This window comes from Anomaloglossus baeobatrachus, chromosome 8 (assembly GCF_048569485.1).
Source record: "Anomaloglossus baeobatrachus isolate aAnoBae1 chromosome 8, aAnoBae1.hap1, whole genome shotgun sequence".
NCBI lineage: Eukaryota > Metazoa > Chordata > Amphibia > Anura > Aromobatidae > Anomaloglossus > Anomaloglossus baeobatrachus.
The window spans coordinates 121,627,505-121,655,451 of record NC_134360.1 but is presented as its reverse complement, the minus strand read 5'-3'; the positions used below and the strand labels follow the sequence as shown (position 1 = coordinate 121,655,451).

General features: G+C 45.6%; 1 protein-coding gene across 1 annotated transcript in view; it reads right to left on the bottom strand.

The window, feature by feature from the left end:
• Positions 1–633: 633 nt before the first annotated feature.
• The window catches only part of NDUFA6 (NADH:ubiquinone oxidoreductase subunit A6), a 153,872-nt gene continuing 126,558 nt past the window's right edge, over positions 634–27,947 (bottom strand). The window contains exon 3 of the mRNA XM_075320918.1: positions 634–2,670. Coding sequence (XP_075177033.1) covers positions 2,539–2,670 — 132 coding nt within the window. The 3' untranslated portion in view covers positions 634–2,538. The remainder of the gene's footprint in view (positions 2,671–27,947) is intronic.

The following is a 27,947-nucleotide window of genomic DNA, read 5'->3' as shown; positions in this document are numbered from 1 at the left end:
ACACCCAAAGAACCTAGATAACTTAGAGAAGATCTGCATGGAGGAGTGGGCCAAGATAACTCCAGAGACCTGTGCCGGCCTGATCAGGTCTTATAAAATACGATTCTTAGCTGTAATTGCAAACAAGGGTTATTCCACAAAATATTAAACCTAGGGGTTGAATAATAATTGACCCACACTTTTATGTTGAAAATTTATTAAAATTTAACTGAGCAACATAACTTGTTGGTTTGTAAGATTTATGCATCTGTTAATAAATCCTGCTCTTGTTTGAAGTTTGCAGGCTCTAACTTATTTGCATCTTATCAAACCTGCTAAATCTGCAGGGGGTTGAATACTACTTGTAGGCACTGTATGAATAGCACAAAATGGAGAAAAGAGAGCTGCATGAGAACTCAGTGAAAGGCACATTTGTAGTGTATCATTTCAGGACAGGATTCAATCAGGTGACTGGCTTGTTCATGGAAATTTACAAAAGCTTTTTTTTTTCCCTGACAATCTTCCATCTCACTAACAGTGTGGCAAGGAGTTCCATCTTCAATGAACAGAATGGATGTTTTATTCAGAAGTCTTTTAAATAAAAGTGGGCCTATAATATTCTTAGGTGAATTGAAAAAACCTGCTTTCCGTGGATAGTTTTACATATAGTTTTATTTGTGGGTCAATATTCCACAACTCACGATACAAGTGCATCTCAATAAATTAGTTGTCATCAATATGTTAATTTATTTCAGTAATTCAATACAAAAAAAGAAACTCATATAGTCATTACAAACAGAATGATCTATTTCAAGTGTTTAGTTCTGTTAACGTTGATGAATATGGCTTACAGACAATTAAAAACCCAAAAGTCATTATCCAAGAAAATTAGAATAAATTACCACAAAACACCTGCAAAGGCTTCCTAAGCATTTAAAATGGTCCATTAGTCTGATTCAGTAGGCTACAAAATCATGAGGAAGACTACTGATTTGACAGATGTCCAGAAGGCAGTCATTGACACATTCCACAAGGAGGGTAGGCCACAAAAGGTCATTGCAAAAGAAGCATATTAAACTTAGAACGCATACCTGGGGCCTCACAGGCCTGATAGGTAACTTGTTTTCTATGGTTGCGTGTTCTAGAGTTAATGGATAGTTGAGTGGAAGGAAAAAGTGTGGTAGAAAAAGGTGCACAAGCAACCGGGATAATAGCAGATAGGATTGTTAAGAAAAGGCCATTCAAAAATTTTGGGGGAGATTACAAGGAGTGGACTGCTGCTGGAGTCAGTGCTTCAAGAGCCACCCCACACAGACATATCCAGGACATGGGCTACAACCATCGTATTCCTTGTATCAAGCCACTTATGACCAATAGACAATGCCAGAAGTGTCTTACCTGGGCCAAGGAGAAAAAGAACTGGACTGTTGCTCTGTGGTCCAAGATGATGTTTTCAGATGAAAGTAAATTTTGCATTTAATTTGGAAATCAAGCTCCCAGAGTCTGGAGGAAGAGTGGAGAGGCCACAATCCAAGCTGCTTGACATCTATTTCACACATCACAAGCAGTGATGATTTGTGGAGCCATGTCATCTGCTGGTGTAGGTCCACTGTGTTTTATCAAGGCCAAAGTCGGCGCAGCCGTCTACCAAGAAATTTTTAGAGCATTTCATTCTTCCCTCTGCCTACAAGCTTTTTGGAGATGGAAATTTCATTTTCCAGCAGGACTTGGCACCTGTCCACACTGCCAAAAGAATCAATAAATGGTTTAATAACCACAGTATCACTGTGCTTGATTGGCCAGCAAACTTACCTGACCTAAACACCATAGAGAATCTATGGGGTATTGTCAAGAGGAATATGACACACCCCAGACCCAACAATGCAGACAAGCTGAAGGCTGCTATCAAAGCAACCTGGGCTCCCATAACACCTCAGCAGTGCCACAGGCTGATTGCCTCCATGCCACGCCGCATTGATGCATTAATTCATACAAAAAGAGCACCGACCAAGTATTCAGGAATTTACTGTACACACTTTTCAGTAGGCGCCAACATTTGAGTTAAAAAGTCATTTTTTCAGTTGGTCTTATATAATATTCTAATTTTCTGAGATAATGACTTTTGGGTTTTCATTGGCTGTAAGCCATAATCATCAACATTGACAGAAATAAACAGTTGAAATAGATTCCTCTGTGTGTAATGACTATAATATGTGGTTCCCTTTTTATATTGAATTACTGAAATAAATTAACTTTTTGATGATTCTAATTTATTGAAATGCACTTGTAGCAGAACATAGCAATTCCATGTCATACCAGAAGAATGCCTTGAAGGTGGGATAACCAAGTTTACATATGCATATTAGAGAATTGTATTAAGTGGATAAAAAAAAACAACTAATGTCTAAAAATGGAAGTGTCTTATTTACTTTGGATTTTCTTTATACACACACAATTACCATATATGTATTTTACGTTTTGTTTTTTTTTTTTAATATTTGCATTTTTACTTTTAACACACAGTCTTGTATGAGTAACACTGAACAATTGTGATTACACTTATTGATCTTGGCCAGCATAGAAGTTAGAAAGAAAATCAGCAGACTGTAGGGTCTTTGTCTCGTGAAAATATCGCATAATATGTGTCCTTTGCTTCCACACTTTTATAGTTTCTTCTAAACCCATCTTCCCCTAAGGAAAAATCACAAAATAAAGCAAAGATGAAGACATTCATTTTATACAAAAGAACACCAGTTTTGATTTGTAAATATTGACAAAAAAAATGCATACAAATAATTTCCTTTCATAATTAGATAGGAGTGGATCCAAACACAGAATCGACTTCAGAGTAAAATTTAATTAAATTTACAAGTCCTGATGAATTTTAACTCTTGAGAATTGGAAAAATAAAATTAAAAAAAAAACAAACAAAAAAACCACAACAAACTCCGGCGCCATTTCACTCACTGCTGAAGCATTAGAGAGTAATCTAATAATGTTTTGCAAGGTCAAGTGGGCTTCCCCATAATACTCTGTAGTTATATACCATGGTATACTGCAGCCAATCGGGGTGATTCAAACATTGTCTAAGAGGCAGGGAAGTGAATCCAGCAGCCATTTTAGTTTTATCATAAGGTACCGCCACACATAACGAGATCGCTGGCGAGATCGCTGCTGAGTCAAGGTTTCTGTGACGCAGTAGCGATCTCGTTATGTGTGACACCTACCAGCGTTCAGGCCCCTGCTGTGAGGTCACCGGTTGTTGCAGAAAGGTCCAGGCCATTTTCTTCAAAGGCGATTTCCTGCTGGGCAGGACACATCGCTGTGTTTGACTGTGTGACAGGGTCCCAATGACCGCCGAGATCGTTTTACAGGTCGCTACTGTGACCTGTATCGTTCCTGCATCGTTGGTAAGGTCTGACATCTCACCAGCGACCTCCCAGCGACTTACTAGCGATCCCTATCAGGTCGCATCGTTTTCGGGATCGCTGGTAAGTCGTTGTGTGTGACTGGGCCTTTAGATTACTGGAAGATCATTAGAGCTCAGCTATCAGGACAGGGACACAATCCCTAAAACATTTTCCAAATACTCTAGTCAGTAATATGTAGAAAACCTGTAATACAATGAGAGTAGTTGTGTATAATAGAGTATAAATCAATAAGGAAAACGAGATAGGATATTTGAGCAATGCCAGAGTAATTGATTATAGAAATAGTCTATATTACTGATGAGTAAGCCCTAATATACAAGAGTTCTCAGTACTAAAATCAAGTAACGAGTATAAAGAAAGTCAATGGGAAAATTGAGCATTTTTTATTCAGACCCTCCCAGAGGCCTGGGGGCCGTGAAATTGCTGTAATGGATTGAAAAAGTGCTGAAATGAGTATTATAGACACTTAGAAATCTATTTGTGTAGGTAGAAAATCAAATATAGAACCAGCATACTACCTCAATTTAAATCTTATAAAACACTATTTATTGAAATTCATTTAAAATTCAAAAAAGTTCCACCTGTGAAAAAAATGACACACAGAACACATATATCAGGACCATGGAATGACTCCAAAATATCTGCCCACAGGAACAAAACCAATTAATTCATATGTTGATAATAGTCCTGCCCAAGATCAGATCTAAATGACCCTCACTCTTTCTCTCCTCTACCTACCAATGGAGGTGTGACAAAGTCACAATTCACACTAAAGGTAATGAGGTGCCCCCATTCCTCGGCGGCTTTCCCTTCTACAGGTATCCCTAATCTCCCTCAACTTATAATGTAGGCTAGGGGTACTTAATTTTTCTAGAGGGGAAGATGGAAAATTAAACTTATCTGAGAGATGAGTCAAAAATTAGTAGTCCCTCAGCAGTCCGTTCTTTTCATAATGTGCAGGCATCCGAGCTTTCCATGGTCCTCAACCCAAAAACATAGATACACATAGTCTCAGTCTCAACGCGTTTCTCCCCAAATGATTAGTCAGGGTTCATCAGGAGACAAAATGAAAGATAGCTGGCCCAATCGCCTGATAGCTGTTAAGGGGGCTACTCATTTAGCAGCACACACCTCTCCTTGTGGATATGTATAATGGCCCAATTATATTTAGGGTGAATTGTGACTTTATGTCACACCTCCATTGGTAGGTAGAGGAGAGAAAGAGTGAGGGTCATTTAGATCTGATCTTGGGCAGGACTATTATCAACATATGAATTAATTGGTTTTGTTCCTGTGGGCAGATATTTTGGAGTCATTCCATGGTCCTGATATATGTGTTCTGTGTGTCATTTTTTTCACAGGTGGAACTTTTTTGAATTTTAAATGAATTTCAATAAATAGTGTTTTATAAGATTTAAATTGAGGTAGTATGCTGGTTCTAGAAATGAGTATTATGCCATTTGTGGACTGACAAACCATACCAAACTGGAAAAAAAACCCAGTTTTTCCTGTAAAATCCATGTTAGGAAACATTCTTTCCTGTATAATGACTTTTATATAAGGCAACTTTCGCTAGAGAGAAAAACCTCATCCTCCACCCCTTAAGCTATGTTCACATGTAGTGTAGGTGTTTGTATTATTGTTGCTTTCAATGGTGAAAGAAATGCTGCAAAAGCACTGCAAGCATTCACATGCTCTTTCTAAAAAAAAAAAAAAAAAAAAAAGTAAACAAACAAACCAGCATTTTTCCATTTCAAGCCTGGGAAAAAAAGGAATCATGTACGTGAGATTTCTCAAATTGCAAGGCCCATCATAAAATTGGAAGGAGGGATTGCAATATACTCTTGAATACATAGAGGAAAGAGTCAGAAAACATTTTTCCCCATTTTCAAGGAATGGGACTCCTAAACTAGTAAATCATACGCACTCAGTGCAAGGACTGACAAAAATTACAAGGAAGCAATCCAATACACCCTGGAACACACGTAGAGTAGGGCCTCAAAAGATTTATATTTAGGAGTGGGACTTCTTTGGCCAACAAGGAGTCCCAAATTTGATTCTGCTATTCACGGTACAAGTGGCACAACAAGGATTTTCAGACATCCTAGGCATCAAATATATTGAAGCAGAGGTCTCAAAAATGTTTTTCTTTTTAACATTTTTGGAGACCTTTGCCAATTAAAATTCATGAGCCATGTGGGGGAACTTCTCCAACCCACTCAGATGAAAGAACAGTCATTTGGCCATTTATTCACACAAAAAGTACATTTGGTCCTCTCTCCCATCGTATGAATGTATCTTTATTTTATTTTTTTACATTGAGTTGAGGCAAATCAATCTGAAGCTCAGAGGAGGCGTGGCCTAGGCATGAACAGGAGCAGACATGTCCAAGAGCAGCTCCTGCTCCTAGGCCGGAAAACAAAAATTTAATAGCCATTAAATCACTTCGGTCTCTGAGATACCTCTAATTACCTCCTCATACACTTTATCCCACATGGAGGAATGGGAGTATGCACATAGAACGGAGTAATCCTATAGATGCGTATACATTAAATGGTAGTAAACTCGGGACTACAGAACAGAAGAAAGACTTGAGTATTCTGATTACAAGTAAGCTGAGCAGCTGCACTCAATCTCAAACAGCAGCTACAAAAGCCAACAAGATGTTAGGGCAGCGTCGGACTGGCCCAGCAGAGCACCAGAGAATCCTCCGGTGGGCCCCCGGGGCCCCAGGTCCCCATGCTTTATAGTGTGCGAGATACCGTCGGCTTGTTACTGCGGGCTGGGCAGAAGTGTTTAGCGGGCTGACTGGGTCCCCATGCTCTGATCGGCGCCCAGCCTTTCCATTATACACTGCAGTGATCGCACAGAATAATCTGTGCGATCTCTGCAGTTTCCGCTGTTGTAGCAGAACCTGTGGTGACATCACAGTCATGTGAATCACAAAAAGTCATTGCAGTGCGGGAGTCCTCAGGCCTGCACAAAATAAGGTGCGTGCAGGACCTGCAGACTTCCCCTCTAATATTCAAATGTACGTGTGGCTTTCAGGCACGCGTATATTTGAACGGTGCGGTGCCAGGACTGAGGCAGAAGAGTTCCTCAGCACCGCACCGACATACTGTCATCACCGGGGCTGCATGGAGAAAGAGGACGCGCAGGCACCAGGTAAGCGCTTATGCCTCCCCCTGCAGTGAGCCTCCCGCCTCCCCCTGCAGAGAGCCTCCCCCTGCAGTGAGCCTCCTGCCTCCACCTACAGTGAGCTTCCCCCTGCAGTGAGCCTCCTGCCTCTCCCTACAGTGAGCCTCCCACTGGTGTGTACGCCCCTAGTACTGTGTGTCACCAACCCAGTGCTGTGCCACCTATGGTGTAGAAATTGGGGGAAAAGTGAGGAGTGTGCTCTGGGAGTGATCAGCTATAGGTGACTGATATTTTCTGCAGAGTCGCGTTATGGCAGGAAGAAGTGATGACGGTCAGTGCTGGATGAAGAGGAAAAGCGAAGATTAATAACCTCAGCTAGAGACATCACTGATAAGTCAGTGTATTACATATAATATATATATATTTTATATATATATATATATATATATATATATATTTATATATATATATATATATACATACACACATACATACATACATACATATATATACATATATATATATACATACACATATACACACACATACACATACACACAGCTCCTGTGTATATAATGTCAGTAATTAATATCACTGGTGATCACTGTATTACCTGCACACTGACACTATATACAGAGCTCCTGTGTATAATGGCACTGATGGTAATATTAGTGTTATTAGTATTGTGGTTTTTATTCATGATCATTATTGTAGTATTATTCGGGCACAGTGTGGTGGTAATATGTGGTCTGGTCACAGTGTGGTGGTATTTCTCTGTTGTATGTGGTGGTATTTGGTCATTTATGTGGTCCGGTCATAATGTTGAGGTATTTCTCCCTTGTATGTGGTAATATTCGGTCACTATGTGCTCTGATTATGGTGTGGCAGTATTGCTCTCTTGTATGTGGTTGTATTTGGTTACTATGTGGTGGTAATATGTTTTTGGTCACTATGTGGCAGTATTTCTCCCTTGTATGTGGTATTATTGGTCTTGGTAGAGTGGATTTTGTTGTGTCTGGAGGACATTTTTTTTTCTCTCTATCAATAAAGGGAAGATTATTTCCAGTAGAGATTAAATACGTGAACGTTTAACCCCTCCCTGTCCTGTGACTATTACACTGTACCAAATATGCTAAGTAATCGCCTATTCTAAGGCCATGGGCCCATGTTGGGTATTTGGTCAGTATTTTACCTCAGTATTTGTAGCCAAAACCAGGAGTGGTAAAATCAGAGGAAAAGTAAAATAGAAACACCTCTGCATTTTTAACCCACTCCTAGATTTGGCTTATAAATACTGATGTAACAAACTGACCAAATACTGAACATTTGAACCTAAGGATAAAGTGATAACTTATTAATCTGTAGGGACAGATTGCTGGGACCTGCACCGATCGTGCAACTTTTATCCCCTTGAAAGTGGAGCTCATGTCCGACTCGACCCCTGATCCATTCATTCAATAAGTGATCACCAGATTAACCTATGGATCGGTGATCACTTGTTTTCACCAAAGATCCCCCTTACTGTAAACTACTGTAATTGTACATCAGTTATTGTGTGTACAGGAGATGTGCAGGAGTCGCCTGTGTTTCACAGTCGATGCTCCACTATAACGGGGATAATGGCTAACAGGTATTTGCATATAGCTGTAGGGTGGGCTCCTGGAGTCAATTCCTCTGGTGGGCCCCAGACACCCCAGTCCGACGCTGTTTTAGGGTGTATAAAAAGAGATTAGATCCCGTGATCCCAACGTATTGTTACCCCTCTATAAATCTATATAAGGCCACATCTAGAATATAGGATCCTGTTTTGGGCTCCACATTTTAAAAAGGGACATTCAGAAGTTACAGTTAGTTCAAGGCGGTTAACTAGACTACTACAAGGAATGGAAGGCCTCCCATATGATGACAGGTTGAAAAAGTTGGATTTGTTTAGCTTAGAAAAAAACACGTCTCAGAGGACATCTCTTTTATATGTATAAATACATGAGTGGTCAATATAAAGGAACGGCACATGACTTATTCCTTACAAAGACAATACTAAGAACCAGGGGGCACTCACTGCGAGTGGAAGAAAAGCGATTCCGGCAGCTAAATAGGAAAGGGTTCTTTACAGTTAGAGCAGCCAGGCTGTGGAATTCCGTACCACAAGAGATAGAATTGTCAGATACTATAACAGCTTTTAAAAAAGGGCTGGATGATTTCCTCAGTACACACAACATTGTTGGTTATAAGTGACTTAGTGACAATGTATAATTGGTGGAGGAAGGTTGAACTAGATGGACCTAGATCTTTTTTCAACCTATGTAACTGAGTTAAACCTACAGTGCACCAAGGATACCCGCAGAGCCTGTTGAAAACAGGCAGTAACAACAAAGAAGATTCCTGAAACGTCCCTGAATCCTCCTGTCTCCTGAGTGAATACACCAGCTAAGGTATCGCGATACCCTCTTCCCTTCCCCCCCTCCCCACCCCACCACAGGGGATACTTACCAAAGTGGAGGCTCAGGGCATCTCCAGGACTTTAGGCCCAACATGGAGTGGTGGGGTGCTCCGGCCATCGGTTCCAGACACAGAGGGTGCTGGTAAAGGCGTAACAGAAAGGTAGGCAACCCGTCTGCCGCACTGTAGACGTTCCTCCCCCTCTGTACCCCTTCAAATCCCCCACCAATCACAACTCCACCAAGCAAGGGTGAAGTGGGGTCTGCTCACCTCCGATATACAGAGTGTGCAGAATTATTAGGCAAGTTGTATTTTAGAGGGGTTTTTTTTTATTATTGATCAACAACTATGTTCTCAATCAACCCAAAAGACAAATATCAAAGCTTTATATTTTTGGACGTTGGAGTGGGTTTTTTTTTAGATTTGGCTATCTTAGGAGGTATCTGTCTGTGCAGGTAGTGCAGGTAACTATTACTGTGCAGAATTATTAGGCAACTTAATAAAAACCAAATATATTCCCATCTCACTTGTTTATTTTCACCAGGTAAACCAAGATAACTGCACAAAATTTAGAAATAAACATTTTTGACATTCAAAAACAAACCCCCTAAAAATTAGTGACCAATATAGCCACCTTTCTTTATGATGACACAACAGTCTACCATCCATAGATTGTCAGTTGCTTGATCTGTTTATGATCAACATTGCATGCAGCAGCCACCACAGCCTCCCAGACAATGTTCCAAGAGGTGTACTGTTTTCCTTCCCTGTAGATCTTACATTTTATGAGGGACCACAAGTTCTCTATGGGGTTCAGATCAGGTGAACAAGGGGACCATGTCATTATTTTTTCATCTTTTAGACCTTTACTGGCCAGCCATGCTGTAGAGTAGTTGGATGCATGTGATGGAGCATTGTCCTGCATGAACATCATGTTTTTCTTGAACGATACTGACTTCTTCCTGCACCACTGCTTGAAGAAGTTGTCTTCCAGAAACTGACAGTAGGTCTGGGAGTTGAGCTTCACTCCATCCTCAACCCGAAAAGGTCCCACAAGTTCATCTTTGATGATACCAGCCCATAACAGTACCCCACCTCCCACCTTGCTGGCATCTGAGTGGAACTCTCTGCCCTTTACTGATCCAGCCTCTGGCCCATCAAGAGTCATTCTCATTTCATCAGTCCATAAAATCTTTGAAAAATCAGTCTTAAGATATTTTTAGCCCAGTCTTGACGTTTTATCTTATGTTTCTTGTTCAAAGGTGGTCGTTTTTCATCCTTCCTTACCTTGGCCATGTCCCCGAGTATGGCACACCTTGTGCTTTTTGATAGTCCAGTAACGTTGCAGCTCTGAAATATGGCCAAACTGGTGGCAAATGGCATCTTGGCAGCTTCACGCTTGATTTTCCTCAATTCATGGGCAGTTATTTTGCGCCTTTTTTGCCAAAAACGCTTCCTGCGACACTGTTGGCTATTTGCCATGAAATGCTTGATTGTTCGGTGATCACACTTCAAAAGTTTGGCAATTTCAAGACTCCTGTATCCCTCTGCAAGACATCTTACAATTTTGGACTTTTCAGAGCCCGTCAAATCTCTCTTCTAACCCATTTTGCCAAAGGAAAGGAAGTTGCCTAACCTTATCTAGGGTGTTGATGTCATTACACCACACCACCTGATTTAACTTAATTGGTAGTTGGATCTCAAGCCTATACAGCTTAGAGTAGGACAGCATGTATAAAAATTATCATGTGATCAAAATACTCATTTGCCTAATAATTCTGCACACAGTGTAGAGACAATCACCTGGGCAAAAAGACAACAACCTCACCTGAAAGGAGGAATGGACCAAGAGACCGATCACTGAGGTGTCGCTTCTCCACCCAAGCAGGGAAGCTCAGAGGGTTTGGGACTAGAGCTGATCGAACAGCCAATAATCTGGGGCCGGCAGATCACTGACAGATTTAAAAAAGAATCCGATCCGCTCCGGAATCCGGTGCCCATATAAGTCAATGGGGACCGGAATCCGAAGGGTAAAAACATTTGTGGAGGGGCTAGGAGCGAGTGCGGCATACTCACAGAGGCGCTGTCACGGCGGCACACTCTTTCCGGGTCACGCTGTTACCTTCTGGAGCCGACAATTCAATATTCATTGTTTTCCCCGCCCACCGGCACGTGTTGGTTGCAGCTAGACATGCCCCCATCCTGAGTGTCAGCTAACTGCAACCAATCACAGGCGGCAGGACGGCCAGTGGGCGGGGAAAGCAGTGTGTCCGTCGCAAGTGTGACTCCGACTTTTTTTTTTTTTTAATATTAATTAAATAAATAATTAAAAAACCCGACGTGCGGTCCCCCCTAATTTTCATCCCCAGCCATGGTAATACCGGACGGGGGCAGGCATTTCAGCCCGCAGCCGACCGGTATAGCCGTGTTTATTACATGCGGCTATACCGGTACATTACCGGCTCTTCCCGGAGGCGTGATGCGGTGCCAGTCGGGGTAACAGGTTTGTGATTGCACAGGCGTCTGTGAGATACCCGCATCACAAACCTGCAAATGAATGTAAATAAACACACAGAGAAATCCTTTATTTACAATAAAGTACAAACGCAGTCTCGTTCACCATTTTATTACCCCAACACCCTCCGGCGTAATCCACACATCCCACAGCGACACATCCGTCTCTGCTACATCTCACACAGCTAGCAGCCATAAAGCATGGCTGCCAGCTCTGAGTATAGACACTGACTGAGGAGCTGTGACAGGCTGGGCTGTGACATTCTCTCCTCTGCAGCTCCAGCCCCTCCCCTCCCCTCCTCAGTGCCGGCCGCAGCAGAGGTCTGCTCTCACTGACCTCAGTGGCAGGGACGGACACTCGCATGACACTCGGCTCTGCTGTACTGCCAGCGTAAGCCGTGTGTCATGCGATGGGATCGCACCGATGCGCGCGGAGACAGTGGAGGAGATGGGGAGAAAGTGCTCCCTCTATCTTCTCCGCTCCTGTGATGCGATTGCAAGATCGCATCACAGTCGCATGACCCTCGGCTGACAACCGCAGCAGAGGGTCATTTGAATATCGCTTGCGACGCTGTCGCATCGGAAGCGGTACGCAAGTGTACAAGAGCCCTCAGACATGTGCAGGTCTGACATCACACGGCACAGCCTGCTGCTGTCTGAACATGAGCGTGCATGTACCTAGAAACACATGCACGCTCCTGTCAGATGTGTGTGCGGCTGTGCTGCGATGTCACACTTGTGGGAGTCCCTCGCTGTGACTGCTGCCTAAGAAACCGCATGCGGTTTTTTTTTTGTTTTTTTTTTAAAATAATTTACAAAACAAAAACAAAAAAAACGTGCGGTCCCCCTCAATTTTCATTCCCAGCCATGATAACGCCGCTGGGGGCTGGTACATCCTCAGCCCGCAGCCGCCTGGTATAACCGCATTTATTAGATGTGGCCATTCCGGTGCGATATCGGCTCATCTTGATTGCCCTGGTGCGGTGGCAATCAAGGTAATAGCAGGGGTTAATAACAGCGCATGGCTGTTACTAAACCCCAGGTTTGTGATCGTACGGGCGTCTGTGAGATACCCGCATCACAAACCTGTAAATTACAGTAAATAAACAAGACACAGAGAAATCCTTTATTTGGAATAAATAACACACGCAGCCTCCTCCTTCACCACTTTATTATCCCAACACCCTGCAGCTCCGGCGTAATCCACACGAGATCCAGTGAAGACACATCCAGCTCTGCTACATGTCACAGCGAGCAGCCATAGAGCACGGCTGCCCGCTCTGAGTGCAGCGTAGTACTGACCGCGATAAGCGATGACTGCACGGCAGAGCTGTCACAGGCTGGGGGGGCGCATCAGCCTGCAACCAATCACAGCTGAGAGGACGGCCGGTGGGCGGGGAAAACACGGAAAGCTGTGTGATTGTGTGCACAGCAGAGGAAGTGAAAGCGTGACCCGGAAGCAGTGTGCCGCCATGACAGAGTCTCGGTAAGTATGAAACGCTCATTTGTTTTTTTTTTTCAGTTTTTTTTTTAATTGCCGATTCTGGATCGTGGAGCCGGAATCCCGCGCCCGGGTCCAGCTCGGGGATAGCGCTGAAACTGCGCTGATCCGGACGTTTACAGTCCGGGTCCGCTCAACACTATTTGGGACCTTTGCCAAATGGGTTTTGATCGGCCACTTTCGAACGAAAAAGAAAACCGCTCCCCTGATAGACGGACCCCTTTTTGGCCTAAAACCCCGCAATTTTGAGTGACTGTCTCTTTCAATCTCCAAATGCAGCTATTTTAAACTCTGGCACAGAGACTATACATCAGTGGTTTGCACTTCTGTTTTACTCCCCATTCCTACTCTATTACTATAAGGACGATCAATAGCTTATTACAGTTGTTGGGAAGATATATTTCTATTCTCTGTGAGACTGTGACCGGGGTTATCTATGACGGCCGGTATGTCTCGCCCCGGTTGTGCTCACTCCATGATAGAAAGTAAATCCACTATAGGGTTAATGCTGTTTCCTTACAGGCTGAAGGAAGGGTTAAATAGAATGAGGAACAAGGGCAGGTGTGCCGGGTGTGAGGGAGTGAACAGAACTCCCTGAGTTTTCTGCTAGAGAGGCACATGTATATTGTTATGGACTTTTGTTTGGACATTAAAACCGTGTGCTGTGAACCTTAATGCCTGGATCCCGTGTCTTCTGCTGTGCAGCCGACCGTGCTACCTCACATATGGTGGAGAATCGGCGGGCATGACAGCCGGTGAGGTGTAGCATCCATCCCTGGTGACCCAGCTGCGCATGTCCTGGATTCGAGCGGCTATACTACAGCCCAAACCCGGCGACGCCATGGAGGACATACTAAAGCATTTGGCTCAGGCTAATGCACAGCAGCAACAGGCTAATATACAGCAGCAACAGACCAATGCACACCTGCTCCAATCCTTGCAAGTGCAGGACAAAAGGCACCAAGAACAGATGGAGCAGGCCAATGCACGTCAGCAGCAAGCTTTGCAATCGCAGGAAAAAAGGCACCAAGAACAGATGGTTCTCCTGGCCAAGTCGATCCGTGCCGGACCGGCAGCAACAACCCCGGGACCGGGTGACGACAGCAGCGTCCGGAAAGCGGTGAGACAAGCGTTGCAAAAGATGACCCCGGGTGATGTGGAAGCGTTCCTGGCGGTGTTTGAGCGGGTGGCCGAGCGGGAAAAGCTGCCGACCCCGCAGTGGGCTGAGGTATTGTCGCCCTATCTGACGGGGGAACCCCAAAAAGCGTACCTGGACCTCTGTGCCGAGGACGCCATTGACTATGTGACCCTGAAAGCCGAAATACTGGCTCGGTTGGGGGTGAATACCTATGTACGGGCTCAGCGGGTAAATAAGTGGTTCTATGAGGAAGCCAAACCCGTACGCTCCCAGGCCTATGACTTGTTGCATCTTGTAAAAAAGTGGTTGCAGCCTGACACTCTGAGCCCGGCGCAAATGGTGGAAAGGGTAGTAGTGGATCGTTTTGTGCGCACTTTACCCGTCACCGTTCAACGGTGGGTCGGACAGGGTGACCCGAGTACCCTGGACCAATTAGTGTCCCTGGTAGAGCGGCATGTGGCTACGCAGGACTTGATACGGGACACAGACTTTGCGTACCGCCCGTCGGTCCGGCCCCTCCAAGCCTAGGGCCAAGGACCCACCGCTGACAACGGTACAGGAGTCCCCTACCGTCCCGTCTGAGGCCGCGGCCGCCATTCCTGAAGTCCGGAAGGTTCTGTACCCTAAACGACAACCCGCCAAGGGGGTTTCCGTCCCCATTAGATGTTGGCGGTGCCAGCGGGTGGGACATATGGAAGCCCAGTGTCCACTCACCACGGAGCCCATGGATTGTGGGGTTACCCGGCGGGGTTCAATGTATGCTCAGGTGGTGTGTACCGCTGACCTGGTCTCCCCAGAGACGGAGCCCCACTTGTGCCAAATACAGGTGAATGGATGTCCGGTTACAGGATTGTTGGATTCCGGAAGCTTAGTGACCCTTGTGCGATCCACCTTGAGAGCTAAAGTAAAGGCCACAGGACGCACCGTGGGGGTGGTTTGCATACATGGGGACCGCCGAGACTATCCCACGGGGATTGTCACCATCACAGCACCTTGCGGTCAGGTGCAACATGAGGTGGGACTTCTTAACACTCTTCCTTATGACGTGATCCTAGGAAGGGATCTGCCCTATTTTTGGACTTTATGGAGGGGACCCCCTAAGTCCCCTCAGATATTGGTCGGTCCGGGACCTGAGCCCTACAATCCTGAATCCGGGACACCTGCCGTAGGGGTCACCATGATAGGGACAGAGTGTGAACCCGATAGGTCGCCCCTAGAGGTATTGGCAGGAGAGGCTGAGACGGTCGAGCCCATCCCGGAGTTGGAGGCGTCCCCGGATACGTTTGGGACAGCCCAACTCCAGGACGCTACGTTAATACATGCCCGGAGTCGGGTGACAGTAGTTGACGGGGTGGCACAGCTGCCCGGTGCCCAGGTTAGGTACCCCCATTTCGCTCTTAAGCAGGATTTACTCTACCGGGTAGATGAAATACGGGGCGTAGGGGTAGAACAGTTGGTGGTGCCCCAGCCGCATCACCGGCGGGTCCTCGACTTGGCTCATAAACACCTGATGAGTGGCCACCTAGGGGTCAAGAAAACGCAGGAGCGAATATTGCAAAGGTTCTATTGGCCCGGGGTCTTTGGGGAGGTAAAACGGTTCTGCGAAACCTGCCCGGAGTGTCAGCTTACTGCACCCCTGACCCATTTTCGCAGTCCGTTGGTACCGTTACCCATTATAGAAGTCCCTTTTGAACGGATAGGGATGGATCTGGTGGGGCCCCTCGTAAAGTCCGCTCGAGGGCACCAACACATCCTAGTGATCGTTGACTATGCCACCCGGTATCCCGAGGCGATACCTCTCAGACATACTGCAGCAAAGCTTATAGCTCGGGAGTTGTTTGCTGTGTTCTGCCGGGTGGGATTGCCCAAGGAGATCCTTACGGATCAGGGGACCCCATTCATGTCTAAAGTGACCAAAGAGCTATGCCGGCTACTCCAGATCAAGCAGTTGCTGTCTGTGTATCATCCTCAAACGGACGGTTTAGTCGAGCGTTTCAATAAAACCCTGAAAACCATGCTAAGAAGGGTGATTTCAAAAGACGGGAAAGACTGGGATATGATGCTTCCCTATTTGATGTTTGCCATACGAGAGGTGCCACAGGCATCCACGGGGTTTTCGCCTTTTGAATTGTTATACGGGCGACATCCCCGGGGATTGTTGGACCTGGCAAAGGAAACATGGGAACAAGAGCCCACCCCCCATAAAAGTGTGATTGAACACATTTTGGGTATGCAGAACCGCATAAGCGCGGTCATGCCAATTGTGAAGGAGCATTTACAGGAGGCTCAGGCCGCGCAAAGCGGCCGCTACAATAGACAAGCCACCGTGCGGACCTTTAAACCCGGGGATCGGGTGTTGGTATTGATCCCCACGGCGGAGAGCAAATTCCTGGCTCAGTGGCAAGGCCCCTACGAGATAAAGGAAAGAGTAGGGGGTGGTTAACTATAAAGTATTGCAGCCCGGTAGGCGGAAACCTGAACAAATATACCATGTCAACCTATTAAAACCTTGGCAGGAACGGGAAAGCCTGATGGCTGTTTTTTCCCCACCTCCCTCCTCTTCGGGTCGTTCACATCCGGCTCCAGCGACCTCCGGAGAGGACGAACCGGAAGTAAGGATTGGAGAAGCCCTCACCAAGCAACAGAGGCGAGAGGCCAGACGGTTGGTTCAGCAGAACCCCGATGTCTTCTCCGAGCTGCCCGGTAGGACCAGTCTGATACGATATTGAACGATATTGAACTGATATTGTCACCGAGCCCCACCTGAAGGTACGCCTGAAGTCATACCGGGTACCGGAGGCTCGACGACAAGCCATATCGGAGGAAGTAAAGACAATGTTACGCCTGGGGGTCATCGAAAAATCCCGGAGTGAATGGGCTAGTCCGATTGTCCTAATACCAAAACCTGATGGCTCCTTAAGGTTCTGCAATGACTTTAGGAGATTGAACGAAATATCCAAGTTCGATCTCTACCCCATGCCCCGGGTGGATGAGCTGATTGATAGGCTGGGACAGGCGCGATATTTTACCACGCTCGACCTGACCAAAGGGTACTGGCAGGTGCCACTAACTGAGTCCGCCAAGGAGAAAACCGCTTTTGTTATGCTGGAGGGTCTCTTCCACTATGTTGTCTTGCCTTTTGGGTTACATGGCGCTCCGGCCACGTTCCAGAGGTTGATGGACTTAGTGCTGGAACCCCACCAGGTGTATGCATCAGCGTACCTGGATGACATCATTATTTACAGCTCCGATTGGCAGACCCACTTGGAACAGGTACAAGCGGTGGTCGACGCGCTTCGAACAGCCGGATTGACAGCCAATCCCAAGAAATGTGCATTGGGACTCACGGAAGCCCGCTACTTGGGCTACGTGATAGGCCAAGGAGTGATTAAGCCCCAAATTAACAAGGTTGAGGCGATCCAGAAGTGGCCTAGACCCCTGACCACGAAGCAGGTTAGGGCCTTCCTGGGTATCGTGGGGTACTACAGGAGGTTTGTAAAGGATTTTGCGGGACTATCAGCCCCCTTGACGGACCTTCTCAAAGGCAAGAAGTCCGTCATGGTGCGCTGGACTCCGCAGGCCGAGGACTCCTTCCGGGCCCTGAAGGAGGTCCTGTGCGGACAGCCCGTTCTGGTCAACCCTGATTTCCGGAAGGAGTTCATAGTACAGACTGACGCCTCGGAGATCATCGGCCTGGGGGCAGTGCTGTCTCAGGTGGTTCAGGGGGAGGAACACCCCGTCACCTTCTTAAGTAGGAAGCTCACCCCTCCCGAGCGGAATTATAGCGTAGTGGAGAAGGAGTGCCTGGCGATCAAGTGGGCCTTGGAGTCCCTACGCTATTACCTGCTGGGACGGCAGTTTCGCTTGGTGACGGATCACTCTCCACTGGTCTGGATGAGGTCCGCCAAGGAACGGAATGCCCGGGTTACCCGGTGGTTCCTTTCTCTGCAGAACTTCCGGTTTATGGTTGAACATAGGGCCGGTGGGTTGCAGGGCAACGCCGATGCCTTGTCCCGCGGCCCGTGTTTGATGGCTGGAGTTCAACCCCGCACGCTTGAACTGAGGGGGGGGGGGTGTGTGAGACTGTGACCGGGGTTATCTATGACGGCCGGTATGTCTCGCCCCGGTTGTGCTCACTCCATGATAGAAAGTAAATCCACTATAGGGTTAATGCTGTTTCCTTACAGGCTGAAGGAAGGGTTAAATAGAATGAGGAACAAGGGCAGGTGTGCCGGGTGTGAGGGAGTGAACAGAACTCCCTGAGTTTTCTGCTAGAGAGGCACATGTATTTTGTTGTGGACTTTTGTTTGGACATTAAAACCGTGTGCTGTGAACCTTAATACCTGGATCCCGCGTCTTCTGCTGCGCAGCCGACCGTGCTACCTCACATCTCCTAAAAACAAAAGGAGACTCTTCCTATATTATAACAACAAGAAGCACTTCCAAAATAACTTGGAAGAAGTAGTGCTTCACTATAGCTAATGCTGGCTGCTGACCTCCAGGTCAAATAACACCCATACTCCTGACTCTGTCCACCCTTCACTGAAGCACCACCACCATCTTCTGGCTATAGAAAATTACTACACTTACACTCCTCCTGGCCCTATAAGCCTGCACTTTTTATAGCTATATATAGCATTGCCTCTTAGTGATGCCAGCAAAATAAAACAATGTTCACTTAGAATCGAACCTATGAACAATTTGTGATCCTTTTACAGACACGCTTAAATACAAAAAATGGTATAGTCAAATAAGGAGTGTGTAAAAAGCACTACAGAAAACAATACTAAGAAGCAAAGAGAAGTAGACAAATTTCTAAGGAAAAATCTTTCAACCTTCCAAGAAGCCATAGTCAGACTTACTAACTGCTGCTAAATGGCCAACTCAGATTCAAGCAATGACTATAACTGTGAATCTGACACCAATGATGCTGCTCCCATCTCCAGAAATTTTCTAAAAGAAAATCTCTAGCCCAAGTCATGAAAAAGCTTCTAGAAGAAATTTCCTTTCTTAGAACAGACGTAAAGTAAATAGGCCTCAAAGTTAAATCCCTAGAAACCTCCCAGTCAGACCTCATCAAAATCTCTAACGTCTTGAAGCAAAAGACAACACCACCACCAGATGAATTCTGCCATACCTGCAATAGAGAATCAGGAAAATAGGAACAGGCGGAAAAAAAAAATATTAGAATAAAGGGAATCCCTAAATCTTTCGCCCCAGAATCCCTGGAAATAGTTTCCAAATAAATCTTTACCTCCATAATGGTGCAAGTCACAGTGAATACAATTATCAAGAAACAATGCGCTATTTCTATGGGCAGCTGCGGCCTGCGGTTTTTAGTGGGGGTCCCAGAACGCTTGGGCCTTACCACGCTGAGAATCCCAGCCTCCAGATGCCTGGCTTTACCTGACTGGCGATCAAAATATGTTGTGAGCTCACCCATTTTTTTAATATAGTTTTGGGAAGGTGGCCCTCTAGTTATATATCTGTTCTTGGTGTACTGAGATATCATCAATTGGGTATAATTACAATTATGTATATTGAGACAGTTCAAAGAGGTTAAATTAATTTTTGCTTTATAACTTTGGTTGAAAAAAAAAAGTGTAAACTTGTACAAAAAGGTCTTTTATACCAGACTAGCTGTAGTACCCGGGCGTTGCCCGGGATAGTAACGGTTTCTCTGTCTCTCTCCCAGTCTCTGTCAGCCTAGCTCTCTGTGTCTCTTTCCCTGTCTACTCCAGTCTCTGTCTGTCAGTCTTGGTGTGTCCCTTTCCCCGTGTGGCTGCCCCCGTCCCTTTCCCTGTCTGCCTCTGTCCGTGTGCCTTTGTCTGTCTTTTTCCCCATGTCTCTGTGTCTCTTTTTTTTTCCCCTATCTCTCGGTCTGTCTCTTTCCCTGTGTGCCTCTTTGTCTGTGCCTGTCTGTCTCTCAGTCTGTCTGTCTGTCTAGCCACTGACATCATATTACCTCACATATAAGCTTCTTATACTATGAATGTCCTTTGTTCCTATAGCAACCACTCACAGCTTCTATTAATAGCCTGTAGCTAGCAGCTCCATTCACTTTAATGGAGATTTTTTTGGAGCGTAACTAAAGCGCGGGGTTAACTTTTCCTGTCAAAACATAATCTATGACATTGCTTGAGTCACATGGGGCGTCTGTGCAAAACTTTGTGATTGTAAGGCCTAAGCCACACGGCGAGAAAATCGGTGCGAGTGGAGTGCGATAAAACATCGCATTCCACTCGGACCAATTCTAGCCTGTGTGACAGCACACATGAGCGATTATTTTCTCAGCCCTAATCGGACCGAGAAAACAATCGCAGCATGCTGCGATTGTAATCCGAGACTCTTTCTCTCGCACCCATTCAAGTGAATGGGGCGAGAGAAAAATCACACTGCACTCGCGGTACATCGGTGTACCGTGCGTGCAGAGCGAGAATGTCTATAGCCGGCTACACAGGCGAGAGGGAGAGAAATCCCTCCCTCCCCTCCTGAGTGCCGGCCCGCCCCCTGCAGCTGAGGTCTGCTCGCACGAACGGACCTCAGTTGCAAGGACACAAGCATGAGACTCGGCTCTGCTGTACTGCCAGCACGAGCCGAGTCTCATGCAAGGGGATCGCAGTAGTCCCCGTGTGGCCCCAGCCTAAATGCGACGGTGCGGATTCCTTTAGCGGACATACATACATACACTCAACTTTATACATTAGACTAGCTGTAGTACCCGGGCGTTGCCCGGGATAGTAACTGTCTCTTTCCCCGTTTGTCTCTTTGTCTCTATCAGTCTCCCCACCGACATCTTATTACCTCACACATCGGCTTCTTATACTGACAATTTATTTTGTTTCTAAATCAACCAATCACAGCTCCTATTAATAACCTAATAGCTTGCAGCTCCATTGACTTTAATGGAAGCATGTTTCTTGGAGAGTAACTAAATCGCGGGGTTAAATTTTCCCGTCTATGACGTTCCCTGAGTCACATGGGGTGTCTGTGCAAAGTTTCGTGATTGTAAACGCGACGGTGCGGATTCCTTTAGCGGACATACACACACACACACACACACACAGCTTTATATATTAGACTAGCTGTAGTACCCGGGCGTTGCCCGGGATAGTAACTGTCTCTCTGTCTCTCTCCCAGTCTCAGTGTGTTGCTGTCTGTCTGTCTCTTTCCTTGTCTGTCTGCTTCTCTCTCTCTGTATTTGCATCAGTCTGTCTCTCTCTCGCTGTCTCTTTGTCCGGGCTGTCTCTTTGTCCGGGCTGTCTCTCTGCCCGGGCTGTCTCTCTGCCCGGGCTGTCTCTCTGCCCGGGCTGTCTCTCTGCCCGGGCTGTCTCTCTGCCCGGGCTGTCTCTCTGCCCGGGCTGTCTCTCTGCCCGGGCTGTCTCTCTGCCCGGGCTGTCTCTCTGCCCGTCTTTTTCTGTCTCTCTCTATCCGTCTATCCTATCTTATACTAACAGTATATTTTGTTCCTATAGCAACCACAGACAGTTATTTATAGCCTATAGCTCCCAGCTCCATTCAGTTTAATGGCTGTAGGCTTTTGTAGTGTAACTGGAAAGTAAATTTTCCCGCCCATAGTCTATGACGTTCCCTGAGTCACAAGGAGTGTCTGTGCAAAATTTCGTGATTATAAATGCGACGGTGCGGATTCCTTTAGCAGACACACACACACACACACACACACACACACACACACACACACTCAGCTTTATATATTAGATGTTCTCACTAACCTAATCATCCCTTACCTTCATTCCTTTCTTTCCCCTTTTCTTTTCTATCAATATCTCTTTATTGTACTACTGTGTGTAGCCAATGGAGGTTTAAAGGGTATTGGGTTGTTTGAAAAATTTAGGTATGATTGGGTGTTGATGGGAGCAGCGATATGAACTTCTGGGGATTTAAGTGTATAACTATATGTTTAATTATATCAGTTTTGATATTTATATCAATGCCTAATTATGATACTTAAATGAATTTGTCTATGGGTGAATTTTAAAAGAAATTTAATTGTGGAGTATTTTTGAATATCAAATTATATATGGGCCCCAACTATCATCTGACAAAGGGTTAAACAGTTTTGAATGAATATGGCTAGCTTCTGGACTGGGCCAATTAATGTAACCTCTTGGGACAGTGAGGCGCAGGAGGTATTCTCTCTACAGGGAGAACATTTGACCTTTAATTCTACCCCTAATATTTGTAGTACATTTAAAGAGCTAACTGCTTGCTATAAGCAATAATTGAAATCTTGGTGGGAATTAAAGGGTTGGAGAACTATAAAAAAAAAAAAAAATTTATACCAAAAGGGACATCGTATCAACATTAATCGATCTCCAAGGGCAAGTAGTAAAGAACTATTGAAGGCTTGGCAAGCGGAATGCATAGCATCCTCTTTGAGGTTTATGGGATTACTGCTGGAGGAGGAGAAAAAGTTGTTTGGATTATCAGAAAAAGCCCTGAATGGAATAATTGAAAAGACACAGCTTTAAATCTAACCCGGAATTTAATAAGAAAATATATTACAAGGGGACAGAGAGATACCAAAATCAATTGAAATCCAGGAAGCATACACAATTTCAGAGAGACCATAGTGAGTTTCAAGCGGATAGAGCATATAGCTTCTAGGATAAGACCAAAAATATCTCCGAAATTTCATCTTCCGAAACCAACCAATCAGACTCTGAAGGCGTAAAAAGAAAGTTTAAGGCTAGAAATAGAGGAGGGGGTGGACAAAATAAAAGAGGAGGATGGTGGGATTCGAGAGAAGGATGGGTGCCAGCTGAAAGAACCAGAAGCAATACAAGGAGCAATACGATGGTAGCAAATGGTGGGGAAGCTGGTGTTGCCACATCATCTTCAGCCTCATCCTCTTTTTTAGGCCAACAGGCACCCATCAACTATCTCAACAAGGGTCGGTTTTAGTGGGATTGATTTGAAAGGACAAGTTTATTTAAGTCGACAATTTTCAAGGAAGGCATTTCAGATTTTGACAAAAGGGTCATTATTTGTGTCTACAACACCATTTAATTTGTTTTCCTGGATTAAAGATCTAAATCTGTTTTGCCGCAAATTAAAATGGAAGAAGTTCTTCCGATCCAATGATAGGGAGCAATGTCTGGCCTTAGGTGTTGATGAAGAGGACATGGACATATTCAATGATTTGATGGGCCTTATGGATGAAAATATGCAGGATTTAGGACAGGGCCCGTTTATTGATTTAAAGAGGAGGGGTACCAAGATGCCCCCAACGGTGACTATGGAAACACAGATTTGTTCTTACAACTAGTTGAGGGGGATCTGAGAAAAATCAAGCCTGATAACATAAGGGTACTCTCCAATTTGAATCAGATGGAATGGGAGGCATTGGATAGTCTGGATAAAAATAAAAATATTGCCCTCAAGTCTTCTGACAAGGAGGACAATATTGTCATCCTTGATCATGAAGGCTATAAATGTGCATGACGATTCTAAGTAGCACAGAGAATTATAGAAACCTCAAGACAGACTCAACTGAACAATTTCAGGAGATTCTAGTTGCATGGTAGGATTAAGGCTTAGATAGTGGACTGATCTCGGCCAAAGAACATACATTTTTGGTCCCCAGTCATCCGGTGGTGCACCTTTTATGCACTTCCTAAATTGCATAAGGGGGCGGTTCCAGTAAAGGGGAGACCAATTGTGGCCAGGATTGGGTCAGTCAGAATATCAGAATTTACGTTGACAAGATCTTCAGACCGTTTGTTGTATCGATGCCTACGTACTTAAGAGACACATCTGATCTCCTTTTAAGATTGGAGGGAATGACAGTAGACCAGGGAGCTTTCTTGGCGTCGATCGATGTGGAGGCACTTTACAGTAGTATCATACATGATAAAGGGCTTCAAGCCATACAATATTATCGCTCTGGAAGGGCTACACCTTTTGATCGGCACAATGAATTTATCCTTTGCTTGCTGTCATTTATCCTACACCATAACTACTTCTTATACAGCGGTAAGTACTTCAACCAGATCAGGCGGACCGCTATGGGTTATTCTTGTGCGCCCAGTTATGCAAATCTTCTCCTGGGCTGGTGGAAAGAAACCGTTGTATTTTCAGGTGAAGGAAAAGTGGTGGCAGGATAAGATAAGTGCGTGGCATCGATACATACACAATATGATGGTCATTTGGACGGGCGCAAAGGAAGAGTTTGGGAGAATGGTCGAAAAACTGGGTGTGAACAATTTCAACCTTAGATTCACTCATGAGATCAATCAGCGTGAAATTCTGTTTCTGAATCTATTAATATCATTGGACAAGAGGGGGTTTATCCATACGACTATCTTTAGAAAACCAACGGCGACAAACAGCCTGCTTCTTTGGGATAGTCCATTAGTCCTTTGGGATAGACCAAAGGTATTCCGAAGGGGCAATACCTTAGAGCCAGGTGTAATTGTTCGGAAATAAATTCCTTTAGAGTAGAGACATCCAACTTACGGAGGAGATTTAGAGAAAGGTTACCCAGAGAGACCCTCAATGGGGCCTTCCGGAATGCCTTGGAAAAACAAAGGGATTTGTTATTAATCCCAAAATAAAAGGAAAACCGAATCCGAGGAGGTTAGAGTGATTGGAACTTATAATGAACAGACAGAACAGATCTTTAACATATTGAGAAGATATTGGGGCATTCTTAGGGCAGATGAGATGATAGGTGAATTTGTTCCAGAGAGCTCTAAAATTACATTTAGGAAAGGGAGATCGTTAGCAGATCGTCTGATGTATAGTCACTACAGAAAACCTGTACCAGAGGGAACATTGTTAGATCGTAAGATATGTGGCATCTTTAAATGTGGCAGATGTCATTTTTGTAGTTGGATTAACACCACAAAATTTTCAGTATTTTCAAAATCAGTGCATCAACTGGTAAAAAAAAAAATTTCCTGCGAGACTTTCCTAATTGTCTAACACGTGGGGTTGTTTAAATGGCAACATGCACATGCCCAAGAAATTAGGTGGGAAAAACGCAACATGAACTGCGGAGACGTATAGGAGACCATCTGGGAGATATCCGCCATAAGCGGGATACCCCAATATCTCATCATGTGAGGGAATTCCATGAGAGATGAGAGGGTTCTGAATTTTGTGGCTTTGGAAGTGATTAAAATGAGAGAGGTGGAAATTGGGACAATAAGATCCTTAGGAAATAAATGGAATGGATTGTAATATTGCACGCCCCACTTTACAGTTATTTTTTAAAAAAAGCTTAACACCATACATTTCGTTTAACTTTACAATTGTGTCCCGCATCTATCTATCTATCTATATCTATATAGATATATATATATATATATATATATATAGATAAATATATATATAAATATATAGTGATATAATCACTGGTACTGTGATGAGAGGGTTAAGGTGTGTTACCTGGGCCGGCTCTGTTGTGGACAGCTAATGAGATAGGTGGGACGGCTGTTCACCATATCTCCACCTCGGGGTGTGGTCCCAGGAATGAAAGTCAGGCCTCTGGACACACCCATGGCCCTGCTCTGAATTTCCTGTGCTGGATGAAGTAGCCGGGTGTGTTTGTGGGTGGAGGTAAGGAAACAGCGTCTGAGAAGGCTCTGCAGGGACTTATGGACTGAACATAATCTGAAGGGCTGAGGTTTGGGAATGTACCTGTTTTCCTGCCTGTACATGCCATGTGATGTCCGTACCAGCGCGGTGCTTTATGGATTTGAATAAAGCAGGCTGTGATCTTAAGAAACTGTGCCTCCTGTGTCTACCTGAAGCCCTCATGCTGAGCGAGTAACCCCCTATGTTGCAAGGTGCAACGTCACATATGGTGCTAGATAGCGGGCAGCGTTCCCAGGAGCACGTGGTGGATATACACAGCTGTGGATCGGCGGGTCCACGAACAGTGACCGCGCCCTCAAGCACCTGGTGGCGAATCAGCAGGTCGGCGGGGTTCTGTGCTGCAGTGGCGAGAGACCAGCGACTGGAGGTTCCAGGCCAGCCCGGAATTGCGGGGCCCTGCTTGGTGAGCAGTGATACACCACAGGCTGGAAATCCTGGTTGTACGGGCGGTACAACCCGGAAAGGTTAGTGGTATTCTAACCCCCCCTGTCTTTGACCACCGGGTATTACCCATTGGAGCACCCCTCCTGTTCCTCTTCTCGTTGCAGCATGGAGGGACTCCTGAAACAGCTGCTGCAGAGCCAGCAGCACCAACAGCATGTGCCAGGAGGGCCAGTGACAGCAGTGGGGGCTGAAAGCCAAAATAAGGGAATGGTCCATGCGGACGTTGTGGAGGAGCTGTACCAGTTCCTGTCAGTGCGCAGCAATGTGGCAGCAATGGACCAGTTTGTGGGTTCCCTTCGGGGGCCGGTATGGACACTGGGTGCCAAGGGAGATAAGGGCGAACGGTGTTAACTGGGGGCTAAGGACATTGCATGGAAACCCCAAAAGGGGGCAGAGTCCCAAAAAGGGGTGGTTGCCCAAAAGGGGGCAGAGTCCCAAAAAGGGGTGGTTGCCCAAAAGGGGGCGGAGTCCCGGAGCGGGGTAGTTACTCAACAGGGGGCGGAGCCTCAGAAAGCGGTGGTGACCCACAAGAGGGTGGAGCATTTACAAGCCAAACAGGTGGACTATAGCAAGGGGCAATGGGGGTTCGCCTTGTTCGCCTTACATATGTCCTACCTGCGGTATAGGCTATCCATCCACTATGAGGCCACAGAAGTGTTCCGTGGACTTGAATGGGCTACGTGTGTCTGGTCTGTTAGACCCGGGGAGCCGGTTGACCTTAGTGAGACCCATGCCTGATCTCCATGTGATGGTGGGTAGGACGATAGAAGGAAGTTGTGTGCATGGGACCAATAAAGTATATCCTCTGTCCAGGGTGATGATTCAGACGGCCAAACGTTTGGGACGCCCTGATGTGGGGGTAGTTCCAGATCTGTTATATCCGGTTATCATAGGACGGGACTTTGCGCTCTTTCAGGATTTATGGAAGACCGAGCCCGGGACCGATTGCACAGGAATGAGTCGGCCCTCGCCCAAGAAAGCCTCTTTTCCATATGAGGTTATACAGATTCCCTGTGGGATATTGGGGTGCAATGAGGAGATGGTACCTCCACATAAGGACTGTCAAGAGTTAGGGGTGACCATGACGTCTCCAAAAGGAAGTGACAGTGTGACCACTACAGTTATAGTAGCTCCAGAAAAGGGGGCAGACACCTGGTTAAGTGGGGACGTGTTAGTCCAGGACACCAGGGGGAGTGACGATGACTCCAGTAAAGACACTGACTCAAGAAAGGTGACAAACAAGTACAGTGAGGTACAGAAGTGTGAGAAGGGGAAAATTTCCTACCGACGCCGAAGACGTAATAAGCGTCGAGAGGTGGCACAGTGTATGCCGCCTGAGGGTGCAGAGAAAGTGAAATACCTGGGTAATGAAAACACGTTGCCAGTAGCAACTGCTACGATAGAGTCGGACAGTGATTTCCTACAAAAGAAAGAGGAATCAAAGACTGAACTGACACATTGTCACGACAAAAATCAGCAGGGTGAAATTGCAGGGAAGGAACCGACCAAAGAAGTAATGGCGGAGTCTCCTATAATTTCCAAGCATGAAGCTGGTGGTCTGTCGGATGAAAGCACTGTAGGAGATGAAATCCTACAGAGTAATACAGGAGACGGAATCCTGGACAGTATTGGTGGAGTACAAATCCACAAAGGTCCTGGTGAGCAGACCGGTAAGCCACCCAGTGTTGAAGTGATGAATGTTGAAATTGGTGCCAAGGTTCTAAGAAGAACAGAGTGCCTT